The 23,066-nt window shown below is 42.8% G+C and overlaps 2 protein-coding genes, 1 long non-coding RNA gene and 1 other non-coding gene across 4 annotated transcripts in view; all 4 read left to right on the top strand.

The window, feature by feature from the left end:
* The window catches only part of tmem19 (transmembrane protein 19), a 32,782-nt gene extending 29,953 nt beyond the window's left edge, over positions 1-2,829 (top strand). The window contains exon 8 of the mRNA XM_065021292.1: positions 1,791-2,829. Within this exon, the coding sequence (XP_064877364.1) occupies positions 1,791-1,951 (161 nt within the window). The 3' untranslated portion in view covers positions 1,952-2,829. The remainder of the gene's footprint in view (positions 1-1,790) is intronic.
* Positions 2,830-3,203: 374 nt separating this feature from the next.
* Positions 3,204-3,276, top strand: trnak-cuu (transfer RNA lysine (anticodon CUU)). The gene has a single exon. It is a non-coding gene; the product is annotated as a tRNA-Lys (tRNA).
* A 432-nt stretch (positions 3,277-3,708) lies between these two features.
* Positions 3,709-9,205, top strand: LOC115118096 (uncharacterized). Its single transcript, XR_010464498.1, has 4 exons — positions 3,709-3,837; positions 4,050-4,149; positions 8,893-8,970; positions 9,141-9,205. It is a non-coding gene; the product is annotated as an uncharacterized LOC115118096 (long non-coding RNA).
* Positions 9,206-11,380: 2,175 nt separating this feature from the next.
* The window catches only part of rab21 (RAB21, member RAS oncogene family), a 43,738-nt gene continuing 32,052 nt past the window's right edge, over positions 11,381-23,066 (top strand). Inside the window, exon 1 of the mRNA XM_065021291.1 lies at positions 11,381-11,732. Within this exon, the coding sequence (XP_064877363.1) occupies positions 11,592-11,732 (141 nt within the window). The 5' untranslated portion in view covers positions 11,381-11,591. The remainder of the gene's footprint in view (positions 11,733-23,066) is intronic.

The raw sequence follows: 23,066 nt of genomic DNA, 5'->3' as shown, positions 1-23,066 counted from the left end.
ATCTCGGACCTGCCTGGTGTGTTCCTTGTTCTTCATGATGCTCTCTGCGCTTTTAACGGACCTCTGAGACTATCACAGTGCAGGTGCATTTATACGGAGACTTGATTACACACAGGTGGATTGTATTTATCATCATTAGTCATTTAGGTCAACATTGGATCATTCAGAGATCTTCACTGAACTTCTGGAGAGAGTTTGCTGCACTGAAAGTAAAGGGGCTGAATAATTTTGCACGCCCAATTTTTCAGTTTTTGATTTGTTAAAAAAGTTTGAAATATCCAATAAATGTCGTTCCACTTCATGATTGTGTCCCACTTGTTGTTGATTCTTCACAAAAAATACAGTTTTATATCTTTATGTTTGAAGCCTGAAATGTGGCAAAAGGTCGCAAAGTTCAAGGGGGCCGAATACTTTCGCAAGGCACTGTATACAGTGCATTCAGACCCCTCATCTTTTTTCACATTTTGTTATGTTACAGCCTTATTCTAAAATAGATTTTTTTAAGTCAATCTACACACAATGCCCCATAATGACAAAGCAAAAACTGTTTTGTAGAAATTTGAGCAAATATATAAAAAATAAAAATATATATAATTTACATAAATATTCAGACCCTTTAATCATTACTTTGTTGAAGCACCTTTGTCAGTGATTACAGCCTAGATTCTTCTGGGGTATGACGCTACAAGCTTGGCACACCTGTATTTGGGGAGTTTCTCCCATTATTCTCAGCAGATCCTCTCAAGCGCTGTCAGGTTGGATGGGGAGCGTCACTGCACAGCTATTTTTTAGGTCTCCGGAGATGTTCGATCAGGTTCAAGTCCGGGCTCTGACTGGGCCACTAAAGGACACTCAGAGACTTTTCCCGAAGCCATGTTGTCTTGGCTGTGTGCTTAGGGTCATTGTCCTGTTGGAAGGTGACATTTGGCCCCAGTCTGAGGTCCTGAGTGCTCTGGAGAAGGTTTTCATCAAGGATCTCTCTGTACTTTGTGCCGTTCAACTTTCCCTTGATCCTGACTAGTCTCCCAGTCCCTGCCGCTGAAAAACATCCCCACATCATGATGCTGCCGCCACCATGCTTCACTGTCTTAGATGGTGCCAGGTTTCCTCCAGATGTGACGCTTGACATTCATGCCAAAGAGTTCAATCTTGGTTTCATCAGACCAGAGAATCTGGTTTCTCATGGTACCCATCCCCAGATCTGTGCCTTGACACAATCCTGTCTCTGAGCTCTACAGACAATTACCATGACCGTTTGGCTTGGTTTTTGCTCTGACATGCATTGTTAACTGTGGAACCTTTTATATAGACAGGTGTGTTCCTTTCCAAATCATGTCCAATCAATTGAATTTACCAGATGTGGACTCCAATCAAGTTGTAGAAACTTGTCAAGGATGATCAATGGAAACATGATTAATCTGAGCTCAATTTCGAGTCTCATAGCAAATAAGGGATCTGTTTATTTTTTTATACATTTGCAAAAATGTCTAAAAACCTGTTTTCACTTTGTCGTTATGGGGTATTGTGGGTAGATATATATTTGTTCTTCTTCATTTAATACATTTTAGAATATGGCTGAAACAAAATGTGGGAAAAAGTCAAGGGGTCTGAATAATTTCTGAATGCACTGTATATGTTATTTATTTGGATAAAAATGATTTATAGATGTTTGATATCCAAGTATTAGCAGGTGCTTGAAGTGTCTTTCTTGAATTTAAAACATTGCAGTCATTAAAAAAAAAAGAAGTCTTCTCCACTCTTACGGCTGTATGATGTCCCTTCTTCCCCAGGTTATGACGTAAGCCTCGGAAAGGTTGTCAACTATGCGTCTGTGACAACTAAGCGGATATGTGGGAAGCCTATCCTGGACAACAATGGCGTTAACCTCTTCTCTTCCATCATTGTAGCTCTGGTACTTCCTGGTGTTGCGTGGAGCTTCTGGCCTCACTAGGGCAGGAACTCTGTGCGCTTCCCTGATTTTGTATTTTGTCAAAAAAAAAGAATGTTTTGCTTGTTGTATTGAAGTCTAGTGTTTTATACTTTACCTAGGATGGTGTAGCTTGCTGTCTAAGGAAATAGAGTTACCATGCTACAACTAACCTTTACAACTCTGTGTTTGTCTTTATGGTAATACATTTGTTGATCATAGTTTAATCATCGAGATTTCAGTTGTTTCCTAAAATGCATTAAGTGCATGGACTATAGGAGAGTCATTTTTTGTTGGTTTGATTGATTGAATATTTTGCTAAACTTGTTGTAATACTCTTGAATAGGCCTACACCCTACACTAGAGAAGGGGTGAGAGAAGTGAAGGGGTGAGAGAAGCCTACACCCTACACTAGAGAAGGGATGGGGTGAGAGAAGCCTACACCCTACACTAGAGAAGGGGTGAGAGAAGCCTACACCCTACACTAGAGAAGGGGTGAGAGAAGTGAAGGGGTGAGAGAAGCCTACACCCTACACTAGAGAAGGGATGGGGTGAGAGAAGCCTACACCCTACACTAGTGAAGGGGTGAGGTGAGAGAAGTGAAGGGGTGAGAGAAGCCTACACCCTACACTAGAGAAGGGATGGGGTGAGAGAAGCCTACACCCTACACTAGAGAAGGGGTGAGAGAAGCCTACACCCTACACTAGAGAAGGGATGGGGTAGGGGTGAGTGTTATGTTGCCAGCCCCCCAAACATAACATTGTCCTATAATATAACCGGATGAACTCCTTTATGAATGTGCTTTGTAATGGTTGTTTTGATCAAGTGTCTGGCAATCCTGTGGTAAGTGATTCATTGATGCTGAAAAGCAATTAGCATTGGAATAAATACTGGAATAAATATTTGATGGATATTTTGCCTTATTGCATCATATGAATGTTGAGAGGGCAACATTACCAGTGATGATTACCCTTTCTATGACCATGAGTACATATTACACCAGCAGCTTATCTAGAATCAGTGTCTGTATTCACAAAACCTTTTAGAGTAACAGTGCTGATCTATGATCAGTTTTACGTTTAGATTTACATTGAATAAGATGACATGGACAGGAAGGAACCTGATTCGAGATCAGCACTCCTACTCGTGAACACGCTGTGTAATTACATCAGTCTTGGAGCGAGCTCTGGTGTGAATTCTAAGAAAAGAGGGGCAGGAAGGGGGCAGGGTTCGCGATTCATGGTTTGTAAAGGGGTAGTTTCCTCATGTTACGCAAGCCCGGCTAGCTCAGTCGGTAGAGCATGAGACTCTTAATCTCAGGGTCGTGGGTTCGAGCCCCACGTTGGGCGCATATCTTTTTGAAAGATCGCTTTAAACCTTCTCAATATATAATATACGAAGTTCTTAGTTTGAGCAAAACATTTGATATTCTCTGTACACTTGAAGTCTGGTGCTGTGGGTTTAATATATAGAAAAAGTGCCTGTTCCTCCTGCACATAAAATGTAATGAATGTAAATTAATTTAAATAAATGCCCAAAACATTCTTGTGAACTCAATGCACTCACAAGGCATGTTTGCGTTAAAGCAGAAAATGGCTTTTATGTGTTTTACAATAATTAAAAGTATTCGACTTGGAGTTTATTTTTCCCCCCAAAATCACAACGTACTCTGAGAAAATAAATGAGGTATGTCAAAAAATGTTTTCTGAGAGGGTGGGGTTTGTTATGCTTGTTCCGTGGCAACTACCAATGAGAGGAGCGTATTTAAAATACGTCATGGAGCACCACTTTCGAAATGTCCTATTTGACACGAACTCAGCTGATCGTTACTAAACTGACTGGATCTCAAGCCTTGTCTACTTTTTCCTACTTGTTACACGACTGTGGCTAATAAGATTTTTTAAAAGAAGGTGGGTTCTTAACTGCTACAATGAAAATGTACTTGGTATAATCAATTACACAATTTCAACGATTAACAGTTCGTTTTAGTAACAATGTTACATGCAGCAACGCTACAGCGTACGTTATTGTATGCAAGTTACAACAATGTTTACCTAATTAGTTATGGATACAATGTATCAAAACACTAAACTGTCGCTAATGTCATGAAGGCTTTCTGCAGAGAAAATGAGCTCTGGAAATGCACTACAGTCAGTGTCTCCTCACAACAATCAACCGCCGCCGACACCAAGCCTGGCGAAAAGAAAGAAGATTCAAGAGAAGTAAGTTATGAAAGTAGGAATGATTAATGCATGTTAAACCTACAGTTGTTTTTATACAGTATTACAATAGTGGCTTGTCGCCTTCCTTCCCGCCTGAGAACCCCTCAGTGGAGGTGTCATAATACCCATAAAACCTAGCGGTCAAGCAGGGAAATGGTTCCAATCGTTTTTCCCATAAGGAATTTGAGAAACACTTAAAATAAGGTCTGTGTTTTGTGTAGGTTTACGTGACATTTTGATAACCATGTAAGTCTCTCGCGGACATGGTGATCTCTCTCTCTAATATATATATATATATATATATAACGTCAAAGTAGACATCGTGCAAGACTACAAATCCCTGCAAGCTCTTGGACATTACCTCTAGCTGGAACCTTTGCAAACAGGTACATTTAAAGAAATGTAGCTTTTAAAAAAAAATTACTACATTTAGTCAACATTAGATGGTTAATCCAGAGATTCTTACCTTTGCCTCGATTCGGCAGTCTCGTCCAGAACATGGCATCTGTAGTTCTTTATGATAGCCACATTAGCAGCTAACTAGCATTTAATTTGTTGGAAGCAAATATATTGATAAAAGTCACCTTGTCCCGAGAGACTTGTTATCAAAACGTCAAGCCAGGGTAAGCCTACATGAAACACAGCCCTTATTGTAAGTGTTTCTAAAATCCCCTACGAGGAGAAATTAATGGTGGAAAACCATTTGGAACCACTTCCCTGTTTGACCGCTAGGTATTATGACTCATACTGACATGAGCATCTCCTCCATTATATACAGATTTGCCTCTCCTCAACTCAATTTAGAGGAAGAGAGGCCCCACTCAGTAGAAAATCTGTCTTCCTCCAACAGGTGGTGTTTTTGTATGGAGTGTTGAATTTGTTCAACCAAAAAATAAATCCAACAATCCAAAGAAAGGTTAGGCGGGAGCTAGACAGTCCGCCGTGCCGCTTTGTGGACAACAACTCCCGTTTAGAGCGGTGAGACATGTATCTTGCCAGTATATTCATTATCTTTGATTCAATTCACCCACTGAGGTATAATAAGCTCTCACCTTTTCAAATAGTTCCGGTTACCATGTGAGAGATGACCTATAACCCACGGGAGAGTGCCCCTGGTCAGGGGCATGGCTAGAAGGGATTCAGCTTTACTCAAATTAATATAAAAGTATATAAAGGAGGAATGTTGGTGTGCTGCCTGTAAACTAGTTATATATTTTATTTTTTAAGGGGGTAGATCAGCTTTAGTATTGCAGATTGTAGCTTCCATCAATGTAATTGTCTGCATCATTTCCAATCCCCCATATAATTTTTGTAAATATAAATACACATGCATACATACCAATACATATATATATATATATATATACCAGTCTAAAGTTTGGACACCTACTCATTCCAGGGTTCTTCTTTATTTTTCTACATTGTAGAAAAACTATGAAGTAACACGCATGGTATCATGTAGTAACCAAAAAAAGAGTTAAACAAGTCAAAATATATTTGAGATTCTTCAAAGTAGCCACCCTTTGCCTTACTTATTCCAGTTTCCACTTGCCTCTTCCATTTTTTTCAGTAATGCTGCAATTAGTTGGTTGTAATTGTGGGTAGAGCAGACTTTTTCCATGTGTTAGCTGCATGTGTGACAACTCCACCAGTCCTATTTATTATATAATTTACAAAGATTATATATTTTTATTTTTATCAACATTAAAAAACATTTTATTTTATTAAATTACTATATTTGAGTTTAACCATTTTGTTGTATTATTTGTTCTGTCTTTTCTGGTGGATTAAACTGAAATTGCAACTCATTTTCTATGGTTTGTTTTAAAAATAACGTTATTTTGGAGATTTCGTTTTCATATAACCGGAAGTGAGGTTGTAATGGGGAAAAGGCCATTCTTGAACATGGGGTGAGACTTTCTTAGTCTTTTGCTAGAGAACCAGTTTGGATTTGAGTATAACGTTTGTATGACAGTGAGAGGTGTAAATGCTTTAATATTTAATCATTTCTGCCCTCCAACGAGATGGACACCACCACAAAGTGAAGCTGGCACTAAGACCGCTCTCAACTCAACATAAGCAAAGAAGAAAATGCTCACCCAGAAGCGGCACTCCTAGTGGTCGGGGGCATTAATGCAGGCTAACTTAAATCAGTTGTACCAAATTTTTACCAGCATGTCACATGTGCAACCAGGGGGAAAAATCCTAGACCACCTTTACTCCAAACACAGAGATGCATACAAAGCTCTCTACCACCCTCAATTTGGCAAGTCTGACCATAATTATATCCTCCTAGCTTTAGCTTGTAAGCAGGAATCAGAAGTACCAGTGACTCGCTCAACACAGAAGTGGTCAGATGACGTGGATGCTACACTACAGGACTGTTTTGCTAGCACAACAATGGCATTAAGGAACACACCACCTCAGTCATCGGCTTCATCAATAAGTGCATCGATAACGACGTCCCCACGGTGACTGTACGTACATATCCCAACCAGAAGCCATGGATTACAGGCAACATCCGCATCGAGCTAAAGGCTAGAGCTGCCGCTTTCAAGGAGCAGGAGACTAATCCGGACACAAATAAGAAATCCCGCTATGCCCTCAGACGAACCATCAAACGAGCAAAGCGTCAATACAGGATTAAGATTGAATCCTACTACACCAGCTCTGATGCCCGTCGAATGTGGCAGGGCTTAAACTATTACGGACTACAAAGGGAAACCCAGACGCGAGCTGCCCAGTGACGCGAGCCTACCAGACGAGCCAAATGCCTTTTATGCTCGCTTCGAGGCAAGAAACACTGAAGCATGCACGAGAGCATCAGCAGTTCTGGATGACTGTGTGATAACGCTCTTGGTAGCTGATGTGAGCAAAACCTTTAAACAGGTCAACATTCACAAAGCCGCTGGGCCAGACGGATTACCAGGACTTGTACTCAAAGCATGCGCGGACCAACTGTTAAGTGTCTTGACTGACATTTTCCACCTTTCCCTGACTGAGTCTGTAATACCTTAATGTTTCAAGCAAATCACAATAGTCCCTGTGCCCAAGGAAGCGAAGGTAACCTGCCTAAATAATTACCGGCCCGTGGCACTCACGTCAGTAGCCATGAAGTGCTTTGAAAGGCTGGTCATGGCTCACATCAACAGCATCCTCCCAGACACCCTAGACCCACTCCAATTCGCATACCGCCCCAACAGATCCACAGATGATGTAATCTCAATCGCACTCCACACCGCCCTTTCTCACCTGGACAAAAGGAACACCTATGCGAGAATGCTGTTCATCGACTACAGCTCAGCGTTCAACACATTAGTGCCCACAAATCTCATCACTAAGCAAATGACTCTGGGACTAAACCCCTCCCTCTGCAACTGGATCCTGGACTTCCTGACAGGCTGCCCCCAGGTGGTAAGAGTAGGCAACAACACATCTGCCACTCTGATCCTTAACACTGGAGCCCCTCAGGGGTGTGTACTTAGTCCCCTCCTGTATTCCCTGTTCACCCACGACTGCGTGGCCTAACACGACTCCAACACCATGAAAAGTTTGTGAGGAATAAGAGATCAAGGAATAACAAATATATTTAACTAAAGTAAACTATATACAAGTAACAATGGTGTGTGTGTGGTTGTGTACATAGATGTGTTTTAAAAGGTGCCAAAACAAAACAGCCAAACCCAATAGTTTGTCTATGTAGAGAGTCTCCTCAATGAATGGGGGAAAGGTGTATTTATCTCCAGGACGCACCCGAGCCCAGGTGTGTCCCTTTTCGCTGACGACCCTCCCGACTCCGCCCACCGACATCCTATTAAGGAAAACCTGAGCAGAGAGAATTCAGCAGACCGAGTGATCTGGATTTCTAAACCATTAATATTAATGTTGGATCTGATTTTTAACAACTAACATTTTCGATGGCAATAATAAATAGATATGCTGATAGTGGACAACCTTGTTTTACTTCTCTTGACAGTGTTTAAAACTTTCTGAGAAGTAGCTATTATTTATTATTTTACACCTAGGGTTACTATACATAACTGTAACCCAGTTTATAAACGATTCTCAAAAATGGAAATATTCCAGGCATTTATATATAAACTCCAGTCCTACTTTATTAAAGGCCTTTTTAAAGTCGGCTATGAAAACCAGGCCTGGTTTCCCAGATTTTTCATAATGTTCTATTGTTTCCAGTACTTGTCTTATATTATCTACAATGTCTTGTCCATGTAAAAAATAAAAAAAACCTGTCTGATTAGGATGAATAATATCTGACAACACCTTTTTTAATTAATTCTATGCGCTAAAGCATTTTGCTTGAGTTTTTGCATCACAACACTGAAGTGTAAGAGGCCTCCAATTATTTTTTTAAATAAACTGGATCTTTATATTTACCACATGGCTCCTGTTTCAGTAATAATGAAATCAGACCTTGTTGAGTATCTGATAATCTACCGTGTGTGTGTATATATAGGAGTGGTTAAAACCTGCTAATAATGGTCCTCTGAGTCTATCAAAAGGTTTGGTATACCTCCACTGGTATGCCATCCAACCCTTGAGTTTTCCTGGACTTAAAGGCTTTAATTGCATCAAGAAGTACCTCCTGTAATTTGGCTTTCCCTAGTTGGCTGATTGCCTGATATATTCTCTTGCGCTCTTCTCTCACTCGCTCTCTTTCTTGCTCTACTCTCTCTCTCTCTCTCTCTCTCTCTCTCTCTCTCTCTGTCTTGTGTGGCAATGTAGGTCTGCAATAAGGAGTCCAACAGACAGTGTGATGTCTCCATGTACAAGACAGCTCATGAAGAAAGCTATCAAGGACATGTAAGTATAATTCAAATGTCTCTGTCAGACAAATGTTATTTGTTTTGTTTTTGTCATTTGACTTGACATTTGGAGTATGTGGATTTGACTAAGTTGACCCCCTTTCTGTATCTGGAGTAGGCTGTGTCGTCTAAATGCCATTTTTAAAACGTGTTTATTCTTGATTCCAGACCGTCATCTCCCACCCAGACGGGAAGCGAAAGAGAACACTGCAAATAAATGAATGACCTTTTTATGTACAGTGTGATGTCTTTACGGTATTCCTCTCTCTGCTAAGATGGTCAGATCAATCAATCATTGACACTTTCCTGACATTCTACTGACTTTTTAAGATGTTCTTACTAACTAAGCTGCTCACACTTTATTGATCCATTATGCAATATGGTGTATATGGGGGGGTTACATTCTTCATCAATATGGGGGAGGGGGTTTTATTCTTCATCAATATGGGGAAGGGGGTTATATTCTTCATCAATATGGTGTTTATGGGGGGGGGTTACATTCTTCATCAATATGGGTAAATGGGGGGTTTTATTCTTCATCAATATGGTGTTTAATGGGGGGGGGTTACATTCTTCATCAATATGGTGTTTATGGGGGGGGGTTACATTCTTCATCAATATGGTGTATATGGGGGGGGGTTACATTCTTCATCAATATGGGGGGGGGTTAATTCTTCATCAATATGGTGTTATGGGGGGGGGTTACATTCTTCATCAATATTGTGTATATGGGGAAGGGGGTTATATTCTTCATCAATATGGTGTTTATGGGGGGGGGTTACATTCTTCATCAATATTGTGTATATGGGGAGGGGTTATATTCTTCATCAATATGGTGTTTATGGGGGGGGGTTTTATTCTTCATCAATATTGGTATATGGGGGAGGGGTTATATTTTCATCAATATGGTGTTTATGGGGGGGGGGTTACATTCTTCATCAATATTGTGTATATGGGGAAGGGGGTTATATTCTTCATCAATATGGTGTTTATGTGGGGGGGGTTACATTCTTCATCAATATTGGGGGAGGGGGTATATCAATGGGGGGGTTATATTTTCATCAATATGGTGTTTATGTGGGGGGGGGGGGGGGTATATTCTTAATCTAAATTGCACTGTTCAGGTTTATTGTTATTCTTGTGAATGTATAATGCTATTTGCACTTTAGAGGACATATGCTGTTCATTGTACACTGCTTTAAGTGGTGGGGGTGTTATCTCAAACAAGTGTTCTGTATGTGTGCACTTTGCACAGGTAGATTTCCATGGTTTAAGAAAATAAAACAAACATTAGACTACTTTATATTCTGTTTGTACATTGGCTTTATGTTGCTCAGTTTTCAATATGTAACTAGCAAAAAAAGGACTTAGCTCACTGCTTTCAATAAACATATTTGATATGGAAGAGATCACTTGTGTCACTGAGTCACCAGGCATGTATGAAAATACCTGTCTTACGTTTTGTTTGTTTCCATTGAAAGTGATATTCAAGAGGTTTGTTGTGACCGTAACTAGTGTTGGATAAGGCTGTAGTGAAGCTCTTTGTTTGGCTTGATATGTCCTAGAGATCATTTCAATACCAATTTGACCAGAAGTCCCACCAGCGCGTTGCGACTCACGCGCCACCCTGAAGAAGGCCGGTGAGCCGCTCGTCGTTTGTGCGCTTACATTTTTTTTGCTATGCGATTTGCTGCTAAAAGAAAGGCTTGAACTTTTCCACAACAGTGCCTTGGATTTTTTTAAAGTATGAACGTTATCTAGTTAAGATTAGGGTAGACATTCAGAAAATTACCCCTTAAGTCTCTAGTAGAAACAGAAATAAGTCAAGTTTGAACAAAACAAGCATACTTCTTTCTGAAACGAAGATTCAAGGAAATCACTTAGTCTTCGCTCACTGTGTATGTACAGCATGGGGGATTTCCACATCGTGTTCTGAGAGCCTTCCAATAATTATGATCTTTTGATGTGAAAAGAAGCAGATTTGTCAGAAATTCATAAATAAAATACCACTGCGGTATGGCTCAGAGGAGAAATAGATTCCTCCTCATTTTTGTGTGACAAATTATTCTCACTCGGGAGGGTCTTGCAGTGATAAAGATCCTGGTAAACCAACCAACCACAATAATGATAGCCAATCATAATACGGTCAAAACAATATTCTGTTTTTAGGAGTTATACGGACTTCTGGGCTTCTTACTTTTCATCTTTCAAACTGTCTTATTTTTATGTTTTTTATAAAATGTCCTAGTTTCTGTATTCTTTACTCTAACATATATTATGATTGACGATCCATTGGGAAAATAGACTGAGCTTCTCTGTTCAGCTCCAGCACTTTCGATTGTTGCTGTCCAGTTGATCATATGATCCCAGAGCATGACGCAGAAAGCGACGCCAATAGGAGGGGGTTGAGAGGGGAGAGCAGAGCGAACCAGCCAGCTGAGGGTGGGGGAAATCAGTTTGGTCTACAAAGAGCTGGGCGACTGAAAATTGGTTCCTATTCTGATTCGCCAGGAGGATTCGTGTCCTCGACTTATTGATTTCGATTTGACACATCTCATGTGATTAGAGGGACATACATTCGACTGGGCTACTTATATTCCTAATCATATCTATTTCACCATGGCGGCTGGCGGCGGAGCGGGTAACAAAACCTACTCTTTCAAGGTGGTTTTGTTGGGAGAGGGTTGTGTCGGCAAGACCTCGCTCGTGTTGCGGTATTGTGAAAATAAATTCAACGACAAACACATCACCACACTTCAGGTACGTTGATTACGTGGCTAGCTGGATGTGTGATTCAATCTTGTCCGGACGACAAAGGGTTAAATGTGCTGTATGTAGAAAACAGAAAAAGGTGAGCTAGCTAACGTTAGCCTAGCTGCTAGTGATAGCCTGTCACTAACTCACAGCAACAGCCATTCATCTGTGTCGCAGCTAGCTAGTTAGCTAGTTTAGGACAGTCCACCCACAACAAGTCACTGCAACCTGTTCAACATGGTTATTTAGGGTGTTTACCAAGATGGATGGCTAGCTAGTTAGCAATTCTGATAACGCCAACTAAATTGACAAACGTCTGCTAGCTACTGTAGCTAGCTAGTTTTCCTAGTAGCCAACTGTCACAGCTGTAAAAAAAAAATAAGCGAGCTAAAAGCTTTATTTCAACTATACATTGGTGCTATTCAACATGAAACAAGTGTTCTTCAACGTGAATGTGGTAGAGGTGAATTTGCCCCAATGAACAGGAAGTAGCCCACTCAGAGTTACCAAATCAACAACAACCAGCCAGGTTTAAGTTCCTGTCCAGTGGTCAGAAAGCTTCACTAGTTGCCCCAAACGTGGCCCTGCAGGACAGTTGACTGAACTGAACAAGGATGGAACTACTATGACATAGCATTTATGCAGAGTAGAGAAGGGTCACGTTTACTCCACACCTACAATCGCATTGAGATGGACAACCCAGACTAGATCTGTCAGTAAGCTCAGGGCTTCTCATAGCAGTAGGTTGCACAATATGTGGTTTTGCAATGCCTTACGTGATAAGGTTTCTAGGTGTTTGTAGTAGGCCTTTACAGTGCTATTGCTGAACTTATCCTCTTCTATGAATCAATACGATTGTGCTGCCACATAATCACACATTACTAGGGTATCAAATTCAATCCTATACGATCACAGTTGCTGTCAAGCAGTCTAACTAGTGTACCTAGCCATTTGTTTGTACTTTGCATTACTGCAAACAGTTAAACCTGTTGCTAACTCTCTGGAAACTGTAGTAAACTGTAGTGAAGTTGGCTTACCGATAGGTTAGTTATGAACTTAGAATGGACTGTGTTTATTGCTCTCCTGAAAGAGGCAGCATAACTCCTTGTCATTTTCTACCAGGACATCACAACAGGGTGTTTATTACTCAAGGCAATGATGAGAGGAGCTGAATGGGAAAGTGGTTTCACTGCTGCACTGCCAGTGGGCCTCGAGTCTTAGAGACTAGAGAAGTGGTCTTCTCGGATCTGAAAATGATCTCCAAAACTGAATTGGATCTGTGAAATTCCCATCCGAGACCCAGTCATTTTTTTCTACTTCTTCAAAATCAATATTGGATCTGAGATGGGCCAGGGTCTGTATCAGATCCAAAAGATAAAAAATGCTGTTTTATTTACACAAAAGCAAGCAAAATATGCTGAAAAATATAAATGTAAATGCAACAACTTCTAAGATTTGAACGAGTTAAAGTTAATATAAGTAATTGATTAGGTCGTTATCTATGGATTTCATATGACAGGGAATGAAATAATGCAACATATTTGGTGGACGTTCCTGCATGCCAGTAGCACATAACCTCAACTTGAGACATCTGTGGCATTGTTGTGTGACATAAGTACATATTTTAGTGGCCTTTTATTGTCCACAGCACAAGGTGAACTTGTGTAATGGTCATGTTTAATCAGCTTCTCGATATGCCACACCTGTTAGGTGGATGTGTTATTTTGGCAAAGAAGAAATGCTCACTATCAGGGATGGAAACAAATTTGAGGATCGCTTTGTGTGTATGGACATTTTCAGGGATCTTTTATTTCAACTCTTTACATATTTTAGTTGTGTAGTTTTGACTTGTCTGGCAGTGAATGTTAATGTTGCACATGTGTTTTTAGATGTATTTAAAATAATTGATTTGTTGTTTTAGTATTTTCATAAGTGGCATCCAGAATTTAAAATGTTGAGACGAGAAGGGATAGGGTGTGTGGTGGCGATGCATCGGCGTGTCTCTCTACAGAATGCGCTCTGTCTCCTGCTAATTCGTGCACATTCATTATTTAATTGTTTGCGTTTACGCTTTTGAATGTTTATTTGTTTTAATATATTTTGCTTGAGCATGAAGTACCTGGCCTGTGTGGAGATGTAGGCCTGTAGGTCTAAAAGTTTCCATTTGGTCATGTCTGATAGTATTTCTCATTAACTCACCATCACTTGAGCTGCGCAGCTTCTGAGTATTTTTTTTGCGTCACATTACGTCAATGCATCCATTGCAAATAGTTCCTTACTGTATTCAAAACATATTTTCAACACTCCTTGATAGGCCTGACCATCGTGCCTCGGTGTGAATTAGCATCATATTTCTGAAACCCATATCTCCACTGGAAACTGGTCATAAGATAGGCTACCTTAACACTTATCCCTTGCACAAATACACCTGTCTGTCCTGAGCGCATCATTGGCATGGGAGACGGTGAGGGCCCAAGCGGCCCAGTTGAAACAAGTTTCCTGTAGGGAGAGCTGCTCAAGCCAGACAGAGACAGGCGGAGGATAGAGATTCATATATTGAAAGAACCTGAACCAACTGCCATGCGCAGCAAAAGTGATTTTAATCTGGATATTTTCTTCAAATATAATTTCAGATTTAGTCGGCATTTCACATATTTTCACACAGATCTGAGTTCCTTCTCGGGGTAATAGGTTTCGGGTATATTTGTGAAGCCCTCTAGACTAGAGTTTGCTCTCTACTGCACTGCCAGTGAGCCTTGAGTCTTAAAGCTCAGACACTCCGGTAGTATTGTCAAATGTTTCCTGGAGACAGTACTTGGCAGCTCTGACTGTCGACACTCAATCTCTTTTGTGTTCACACAGCAAAGACCTTGGAAGTCGTCAGCCACTCAGCCTTGTTACAATACTCCAAACCGGAAGGTGGCAGTAGTGTTGTTTGGCATTGAATATCCGTGCGTCTTGCTTGTGGTCTAGATTCCAAGCTGTCTGCGCTGATGTTGCCATTTTTTGTAGAAAGCCCTTGTTGGCCACAGCTAGATAACTACCTAGCAAGATGACAATTAAACATTTGAATTCACTCTCCATAGCATACTCCGTAGCATATTCGCTAGCTGGCACAACATTGCTAGCATGCTATGGACACTGCACTAACTCGGCAGCTGTTTCATGGAAACTAGCTAGTCCATTGTGATTTAATTATGTCAACTAGCTACAGTGGTTAGCTGGCTTGGAGGAAGTATTTAGTGTGGTGTGCACTTAGGCAGTCTGATGGTAGCATATTTTATTTATTTCACCTTTATTTAACCAGGTAGGCAAGTTGAGAACACGTTCTCATTTACAATTGCGACCTGGCCGAGATGAAGCAAAGCAGTTCGACACATACAACAACACAGAGTTACACATGGAGCAAAACAAACATACAGTAGTAAAATAAGTCTGTATACAATGTGAGATAAGGGAGGTGAAGGCAAAAAAAGGTCATGGTGGCGAAGTAAATACAATATAGCAAGTAAAACACTGGAATGGTTGATTTGCAGTGGAATAATGTGCAAAGTAGAGAGAGAAATAATGAGGTGCAAAGGAGTAAAATAAAAACAGTAGGGGGAGAGGTAGTTTGGGCTAAATTATAGATGTACAGGTGCAGTAATCTGTGAGCTGCTCTGACAGCTGGTGCTAGAAGTGTGATTGGTGTGATATGAAGTGTGATTGGCTCATCTGTGGCTGTACGGAGAAAATGGTCTCTTTTTAAGTTAACGTTTACATTTGACATGCTCTCTGATTGGCTCAAAGTCAACTTGTTGGCCACTGACGAGCATTGCGATAGGTTGGTCGGCACGCCGTAGGTACCGTTTTTGTTCTAGCAGGAGAAGGAACAGCCTCCCACTGTGATAAGTACCTATCGGCAGTTCCGGTGTATCTAACAGTTGTTTCAAGGCCTATTGCAATAGGCCTAGTTGTCAGGTGACCATTTTCTCCTGTCAGTAGTACTGGTATTGTTTTGTTTACAGTAGTAGGCCTACTTTAGTAGTAGTGCCAGCTCATACACTGGATAGTAGTTAGTGAATACTTACTAGGGCCTACGTTGACAGCAGTAGGGTAGGCTACAGCCGGTCTCCTCATGACGATGGTGCTCTTAATCTCACGCCCACTAAGCAAGGTAATTGTGGTTAAAAGGGCAGCTGTGATGCCAACAGGCTGGTGTCACACCCGTATTACTAATACCAATATAATCTCTCCGGGAGCTTGCCCTTGCTTGTGGACTCTCTCACAGGTGACTGGTAGGTCTCTCTCGTCAGTGCAAAGGGAATATTAGGATTTCTGTGCTGTCAATCCTTTGGGGTCAAAGTAAAAATGTGTTAAACCTGTCTTGAATGGCCAACTTGAAACTGCTATTTCCCAGCAAACATTGTTTTGAATATTTGGAAAAACCCCCCTTTGAAACTACACGCTCAGGCAGAAAACAGTTGTGAAACTGCTTGTGTGTGAACTAACTACCATTTCCACCGTGGTCCTACTTTTATTTCCTGTTCAACGTGTGGTCATTGCACCGTTTCCTGAGATATAATGGGCAGCAAGAGACTGTTATTCATTTATTAGACATTTTGCAGGATAAAATCTTTTCCGATGCATATTCTCATTTTCAAGAGTCCACATTCTCATTTACAGGGGCGTAGTTACAGGGTAGAGGAGGGGGGGATGAATGAGCCAATTGGAAGTTGGGGATGATTAGAGGCCCATGATGGTATGAAGGCCAGATTTTAGCTAGGACACCGGGGGTCAACACCCCTAATCTTACGATAAGTGCCATGGGATCTTTAGTGACCACATAGTCAGGACACCCGTTTAACGTCCCATCTGAAAGACGACGCCCTTCACAGGGCAATGTCCCCAATCACTGCCCTGGGGCATTGGGATGTCTTCTTCTTTTTTTTACACCAGAGGAAATAGTGTCTCCTACTAGGCCTCCAACACCACTTCCAGCAGCATCTGGTCTCCCAGCCATGGACTGACCAGGACCAACCCTGCTTAGCTCCCAGAGGTGGGATGCAGGGTAGTATGCTGCTGGCTTTTTACACACAAAAGAACCCTCAAACAATACTTAGAAACAATAATAATATGGCAACTACTGTCTAATTACAAACAACTTAAATGAACAGAAAACAGGGCACCAGTCAACATGCCGTTCCCCCACGAATGATGTGCTTCCCTCCCCTTAGGCCAGTTGAGACTGCTTGTGACCAACACGTTCCAGTGAATTACTATAGCTCCCGCCTAGGGCCAATCAGTGTCATTTAATGAATGCCAGATCTATATGTCAAGACTCGTAATTTCACCCAAGGTTTGTCAAAATGGTGCCAGTGCTGCGTGTGACTAATGTGCTTAACGGACGGAGACGGATCCACAGTTCCCTCCCCGATTTCATCGTGGGGGGCAATGATATGTTGTACAACTAGGTAGCCCAGTGGTGAGAGGCAGGTAGCCCAGTGGTGAGAGGCAGGTAGCCCAGTGGTGAGAGGCAGGTAGCCCAGTGGTGAGAGGCAGGTAGCCCAGTGGTGAGAGGCAGGTAGCCCAGTGGTGAGAGGCAGGGTAGCCCAGTGGTGAGAGGCAGGTAGCCCAGTGGTGAGAGGCAGGGTAGCCCAGTGGTGAGAGGCAGGGTAGCCCAGTGGTGAGAGGCAGGGTAGCCCAGTGGTGAGAGGCAGGGTAGCCCAGTGGTGAGAGGCAGGGTAGCCCAGTGGTGAGATTACTAGGGTAGCTCCAGTGGTGAGAATCAGTGTCCCAGTGGTGAAGGCAGATCCCAGTGGTCAAGGCTCGTAGCCCAGTTGAAAATGGTAGCCCAGTGGTGAGAGGCAGGGTAGCCCAGTGGTGAGAGGCAGGGTAGCCCAGTGGTGAGAGGCAGGGTTGCCCAGTGGTGAGAGGCAGGGTAGCCCAGTGGTTAGAGCGTTGGACTTGTAACCGAAAGGTTGGAAGATTTAATCCCCAAGCTGACATGGTAAAAAATCTGTTGTTCTGCCCCTGAACAAGGCAGTTAACCCACTGTTCCTAGGCTGTCATTGAAAATAAGAATTAGTTCTTAATTAACTGACTTGCCTGGTTAAATAAAGATAAAAGTTTATTAGGTAATGGTTTGTTTGAGAAATACAATGTGTGATCAGTGTAAAACAAAGTTCAATGGATAGATAGTGATGGCCTATAATGACCGGTGTTGTGGATAACGAGTTACACGTTATGTAATCAGATTACTTTTATCACTAATGGAGTAAAGTAACGTGTTATGTAATCAGATTACTTTTATCACTAATGGAGTAAAGTAGCCCGTTATGTAATCAGATTACTTTTATCACGAATGGAGTAAAGTAGCCCGTTATGTAATCAGATTACTTTTATCACTAATGGAGTAAAGTAACACGTTATGTAATCAGATTACTTTTATCACTAATGGAGTAAAGTAACACGTTATGTAATCAGATTACTTTTATCACTAATGGAGTAAAGTAACACGTTATGTAATCAGATTACTTTTATCACGAATGGAGTAAAGTAACGTGTTACTTTTTCAATTAGAGGTAGTTTTTATTACATTTACTTTGTCAAACACCGCGTGCATTACTTTCAGAATCATATCTCTACCGGGCGCGTGTTACCTTGATCCGATCTCCACTTGTATCATTTAGTTCTCAAGCAGGTGGAGAAAAGTTGTTTTGAAGAAATGTCATGACAGCTGCTGTCCATCGAAATGCGCACTTTTGATCTTTGCCGTTGATCGCTTGTGATGGCAAAGCCCATAGTGGGCTTTCCTGTCTGGTGGCAAGTGTGCCCTCTATACATCTCTATGGGTCCGTGTTGGAAAGTGTGCCCTCTATACATCTCTATGGGTCCGTGTTGGCAAGTGTGCCCTCTATACATCTCTATGGGTCCGTGTTGGCAAGTGTGCCCTCTATATGTCTCTATGGGTCTGTGTTGGCAAGTGTGCCCTCTATACGTCTCTATGGGTCCATGTTGACAAGTGTGCCCTCTATACGTCTCTATGGGTCCGTGTTGACAAGTGTGCCCTCTATACGTCTCTATGGGTCCATGTTGACAAGTGTGCCCTCTATACGCCTCTATGGGTCCATGTTGGCAAGTGTGCCCTCTATACGCCTCTATGGGTCCATGTTGGCAAGCGTGCCCTCTATACGTCTCTATGGGTCCATGTTGGCAAGTGTGCCCTCTATACGCCTCTATGGGTCCATGTTGGTTTAGTGTGCCCTCAAGTGTCTATGGGTCCATATTGGCAAGTGTGCCCTTATCCACTCTATGGGTCCATGTTGGCAAGTGTGCCCTCTATACGTCTCTATGGGTCCATGTTGGCAAGTCCATGGGTCCATGTTGGCAAGTGTGCCCTCTATACGCCTCTATGGGTCTGTTGATGAGGCAGAATACAAGTGTTCAGCCCCATATGATGGGCCAGTCTGTCTATGGGCTCCGTGTGGCAAGTGTGCCCTCTATATGTCTCTATGGGTCCATGTACATGCGGTCCATAATCATAACTGACAGCTGGACGGAGAGATTTTAAAGATGGGTAATCTGTAGAGATGTTTGGCTTGGTTTACGGTGCCTTCAGAAAGTATTCAGAACCCTTGACGGAAACATCACATTTCCATTTCCACATGTATTCAGACCCTGTACTCAGTACTTTGTTGAAGCACCGAAGGCTCTGTACGTGGCTAATTCAGCAGCCCATATGATGGGGCAGAATACTGTCCGAAGGCTCTGTACGTGGCTAATTCAGCAGCCCATATGATGGGCCAGAATACTGTCCGAAGGCTCTGTACGTGGCTAATTCAGCAGCCCATATGATGGGGCAGAATACTGTCCGAAGGCTCTGTACGTGGCTAATTCAGCAGCCCATATGATGGGCCAGAATACTGTCCGAAGGCTCTGTACGTGGCTAATTCAGCAGCCCATATGATGGGCCAGAACTTGTAGACTAGAACAGAAAGCAGCAGCACACATCAGAGGAAGATCTAGTGGTCAAACCTGGGTTAGGAAGTCGCCTGTCTTTGGTCGAGCGACAGCGGTTCTCCTTGCTCCCACAATCAAAGGTGAGGTTTCTTCACGAAAGCAACAGTAATATAACACATTACTTTCCACACTAAGTCATATTTTAAAGTAATACATTTAGATAAATGTAACAAGTTAATATTACTTTTTCAAGTAACTTATCCCAACACGGATTATGACTGTCGTAAACTGTTGTTTACAATCTATTTACCTAGTTTAGTAGGCCACTTCAGTGTCCAAATACTATGGTAGCCTGAACAGGCCCAGTAAACACACAGGTCTAGTGTTTAATCTTTTATTACTGATCATCTGTCCCCATGCTGACCTACCCTAGGCTAGACTTATTACTGATCATCTGTCCCCATGCTGACCTACCCTAGGCTAGACTTATTACTGATCATCTGTCCCCATGCTGACCTACCCTAGGCTAGACTTATTACTGATCATCTGTCCCCATGCTGACCTACCCTAGGCTAGACTTATTACTGATCATCTGTCCCCATGCTGACCTACCCTAGGCTAGACTTATTACTGATCATCTGTCCCCATGCTGACCTACCCCAGGCTAGACTTATTACTGATCATCTGTCCCCACGCTGACCTACCCTAGGCTAGACTTATTACTGATCATCTGTCCCCATGCTGACCTACCCTAGGCTAGACTTATTACTGATCATCTGTCCCCATGCTGACCTACCCCAGGCTAGACTTATTACTGATCATCTGTCCCCATGCTGACCTACCCCTAGGCTAGACTAAATGTCAACATCCATTGATACCGTGGAAACATCAGCCTGAAATGACAACAAGTCCCCATGCTGACCTACCCAATGGCTAGATGTTATTACCATGATCATCTTCCCCATCTGAAATGAGCCATGAAATGAGCACTGTCCCCAGAGACCTACTACAGGCTACTTATTACAGACTAGACCCCATGAGTGAACTTTGGCACATTACTGCCCATCTTCTACTGTGACCTACCCTAGCTAGACTTATTACTGATCATCTGTCCCCATGCTGCCAACCCTAGAGCTGTTATTACTGAACCCTGTCTTCAGACCACCCTAGGCCTTATTAGACCATCTTCCCCATGCTGACTACCCTGAGCCATGCTGTCATCTGTCCTGTTGACCACCCTAGACCTTATCAGACATCTGTCCCCATGCTGACCTACAGGCTAGACTGATCATCTGTCCCCATGCTGACCACCCCAGGCTAGACTTATTACTGATCATCTGTCCCCATGCTGACCTACCCTAGGCTAGACTTATTACTGATCATCTGTCCCCAGCTGACCTACCCCAGGCTAGACTTATTACTGATCATCTGTCCCCATGCTGACTGAGCCATGCTGTTTAACCATCTGTCCCCATGCTGACCTACCCTAGGCCTTATTACTGATCATCTGTCCCCATGCTGACCTACCCCAGGCTAGACTTATTACTGATCATCTGTCCCCATGGACCTACCCTAGGCTATCTCATTACCCTCATCTGTCCCCACTGACCTACCCATGGCTAGACTTATTACTGATCATCCTGTCCCCAGGCCACCCTAGACCTCTCAGACCATCTGTCCCCATGCACCTACTGGCTAGCTTAACTGTCATCTGTCCCCATGCTGACCCATAGGCCTCTTAGACTGATCATCTGTCCCCATGCTGACCTACCCTAGGCTAGACTTATTACTGATCATCTGTCCCCATGCTGACCTACCCTAGGCTAGACTTATTACTGATCATCTGTCCCCATGCTGACCTACCCTAGGCTAGACTTATTACTGATCATCTGTCCCCATGCTGACCTACCCCTAGGCTAGACTAAATGTCAACATCCATTGATACCGTGGAAACATCAGCCTGAAATGACAACAAGAAGATTAGCCTGTACAGCCCCGAGCAGATGTTATGCCATGTTTGCTCTTCCCTCTGAAATGAGCCATGAAATGAGCCACTCAGAGACCACTACAGGCTACTACAGACTAGACGATGAGTGAACTTTGTTTGGCACAAGCCCATAATTCTACTGTCATGACCCTTCTCAGTCACCAACCTCGAGCTGTGCTGAACCCTGTCTTCAGGCCACCCTAGGCCTCTCAGACCCTTCTCACACTACTGAGCCATGCTGTTCTGTTCTGGCCACCCTAGACCTCTCAGACCCTTCTCACACTACTGAGCCATGCTGTTCTGTTCTCAGGCCACCCTAGACCTCTCAGACCCTTTTCACACTACTGAGCCATGCTGTTCTGAACCCTGTCTTTAGGCAACCCTAGGCCTCTCAGACCCTTTTCACACTACTGAGCCAAGCTGTTCTGTACCCTGTCTTCAGGCCACCCTAGACCTCTCAGACCCTTTTCACACTACTGAGCCAAGCTGTTCTGGCCACCCTAGGCCTCTCAGACCCTTCTCACACTACTGAGCCAAGCTGTTCTGTTCTGGCCACCCTAGGCCTCTCAGACCCTTCTCACACTACTGAGCCAAGCTGTTCTGTTCTGGCCACCCTAGGCCTCTCAGACCCTTCTCACACTACTGAGCCATGCTGTTATGTTCTGGCCACCCTAGGCCTCTCAGACCGTTCTCACACTACTGAGCCAAGCTGTTCTGTTCTGGCCACCCTAGGCCTCTCAGACCCTTCTCACACTACTGAGCCATGCTGTTATGTTCTGGCCACCTATCCAGGCCTCTCAGACCTGTTCTCAAAGGACACTGACTGAGCCAAGCTGTTCTGTTCTGGCCACCCTAGGCCTGTCAGTGTATTACAGGCATCTCAAACCACTACCTGCAGTATAGGCTACAATTTCATGTCCATTCCATTTATTTAGTATTTTGCTCTTTGGCTGCTGTCTGTCATTCTTGCCTCTATTTCATGACGTGTAGCCTAACAGGTATGCAACGATGTGCCACATCGTCATTTGTAGGGTAAGCATTAGAATAAGCCGCTTCAATATTTGCAGCCACAGGTGACAATATTTCTCTGGAGCTGATCCATTGTCAGTATTGTGGAATAATTATAATGTTCAGGTAAAATTTGAATGGAGAAAGCTGATCCGAGAGCAGCAGTACCTTTTTTTTGTCTTTCCATCCTATCAGTATTGACAAACCACTACCTGCAGTCTAGGCTGCTGTTTAGGGAAACATTACAACTATTTAGTATTTTGCTCTTTGGCTACTGTCTGTCATTCTTGCCCTATTTCATCGGAAGCCTGGGCCATCGATCTGTTTGGGCCCAGGTTAGTTAAGCTTAGCCTAGACGCAGCCAGGTTGTTAGCTTAGCCTAGACGCGATCCATTGTTAGCTTA

Source organism: Oncorhynchus nerka, linkage group LG8 (assembly GCF_034236695.1).
Source record: "Oncorhynchus nerka isolate Pitt River linkage group LG8, Oner_Uvic_2.0, whole genome shotgun sequence".
Taxonomy (NCBI): Eukaryota; Metazoa; Chordata; class Actinopteri; order Salmoniformes; family Salmonidae; genus Oncorhynchus; species Oncorhynchus nerka.
The sequence above is the reverse complement of the archived record's forward strand: the minus strand, read 5'-3'. Positions and strand labels throughout refer to the sequence as shown.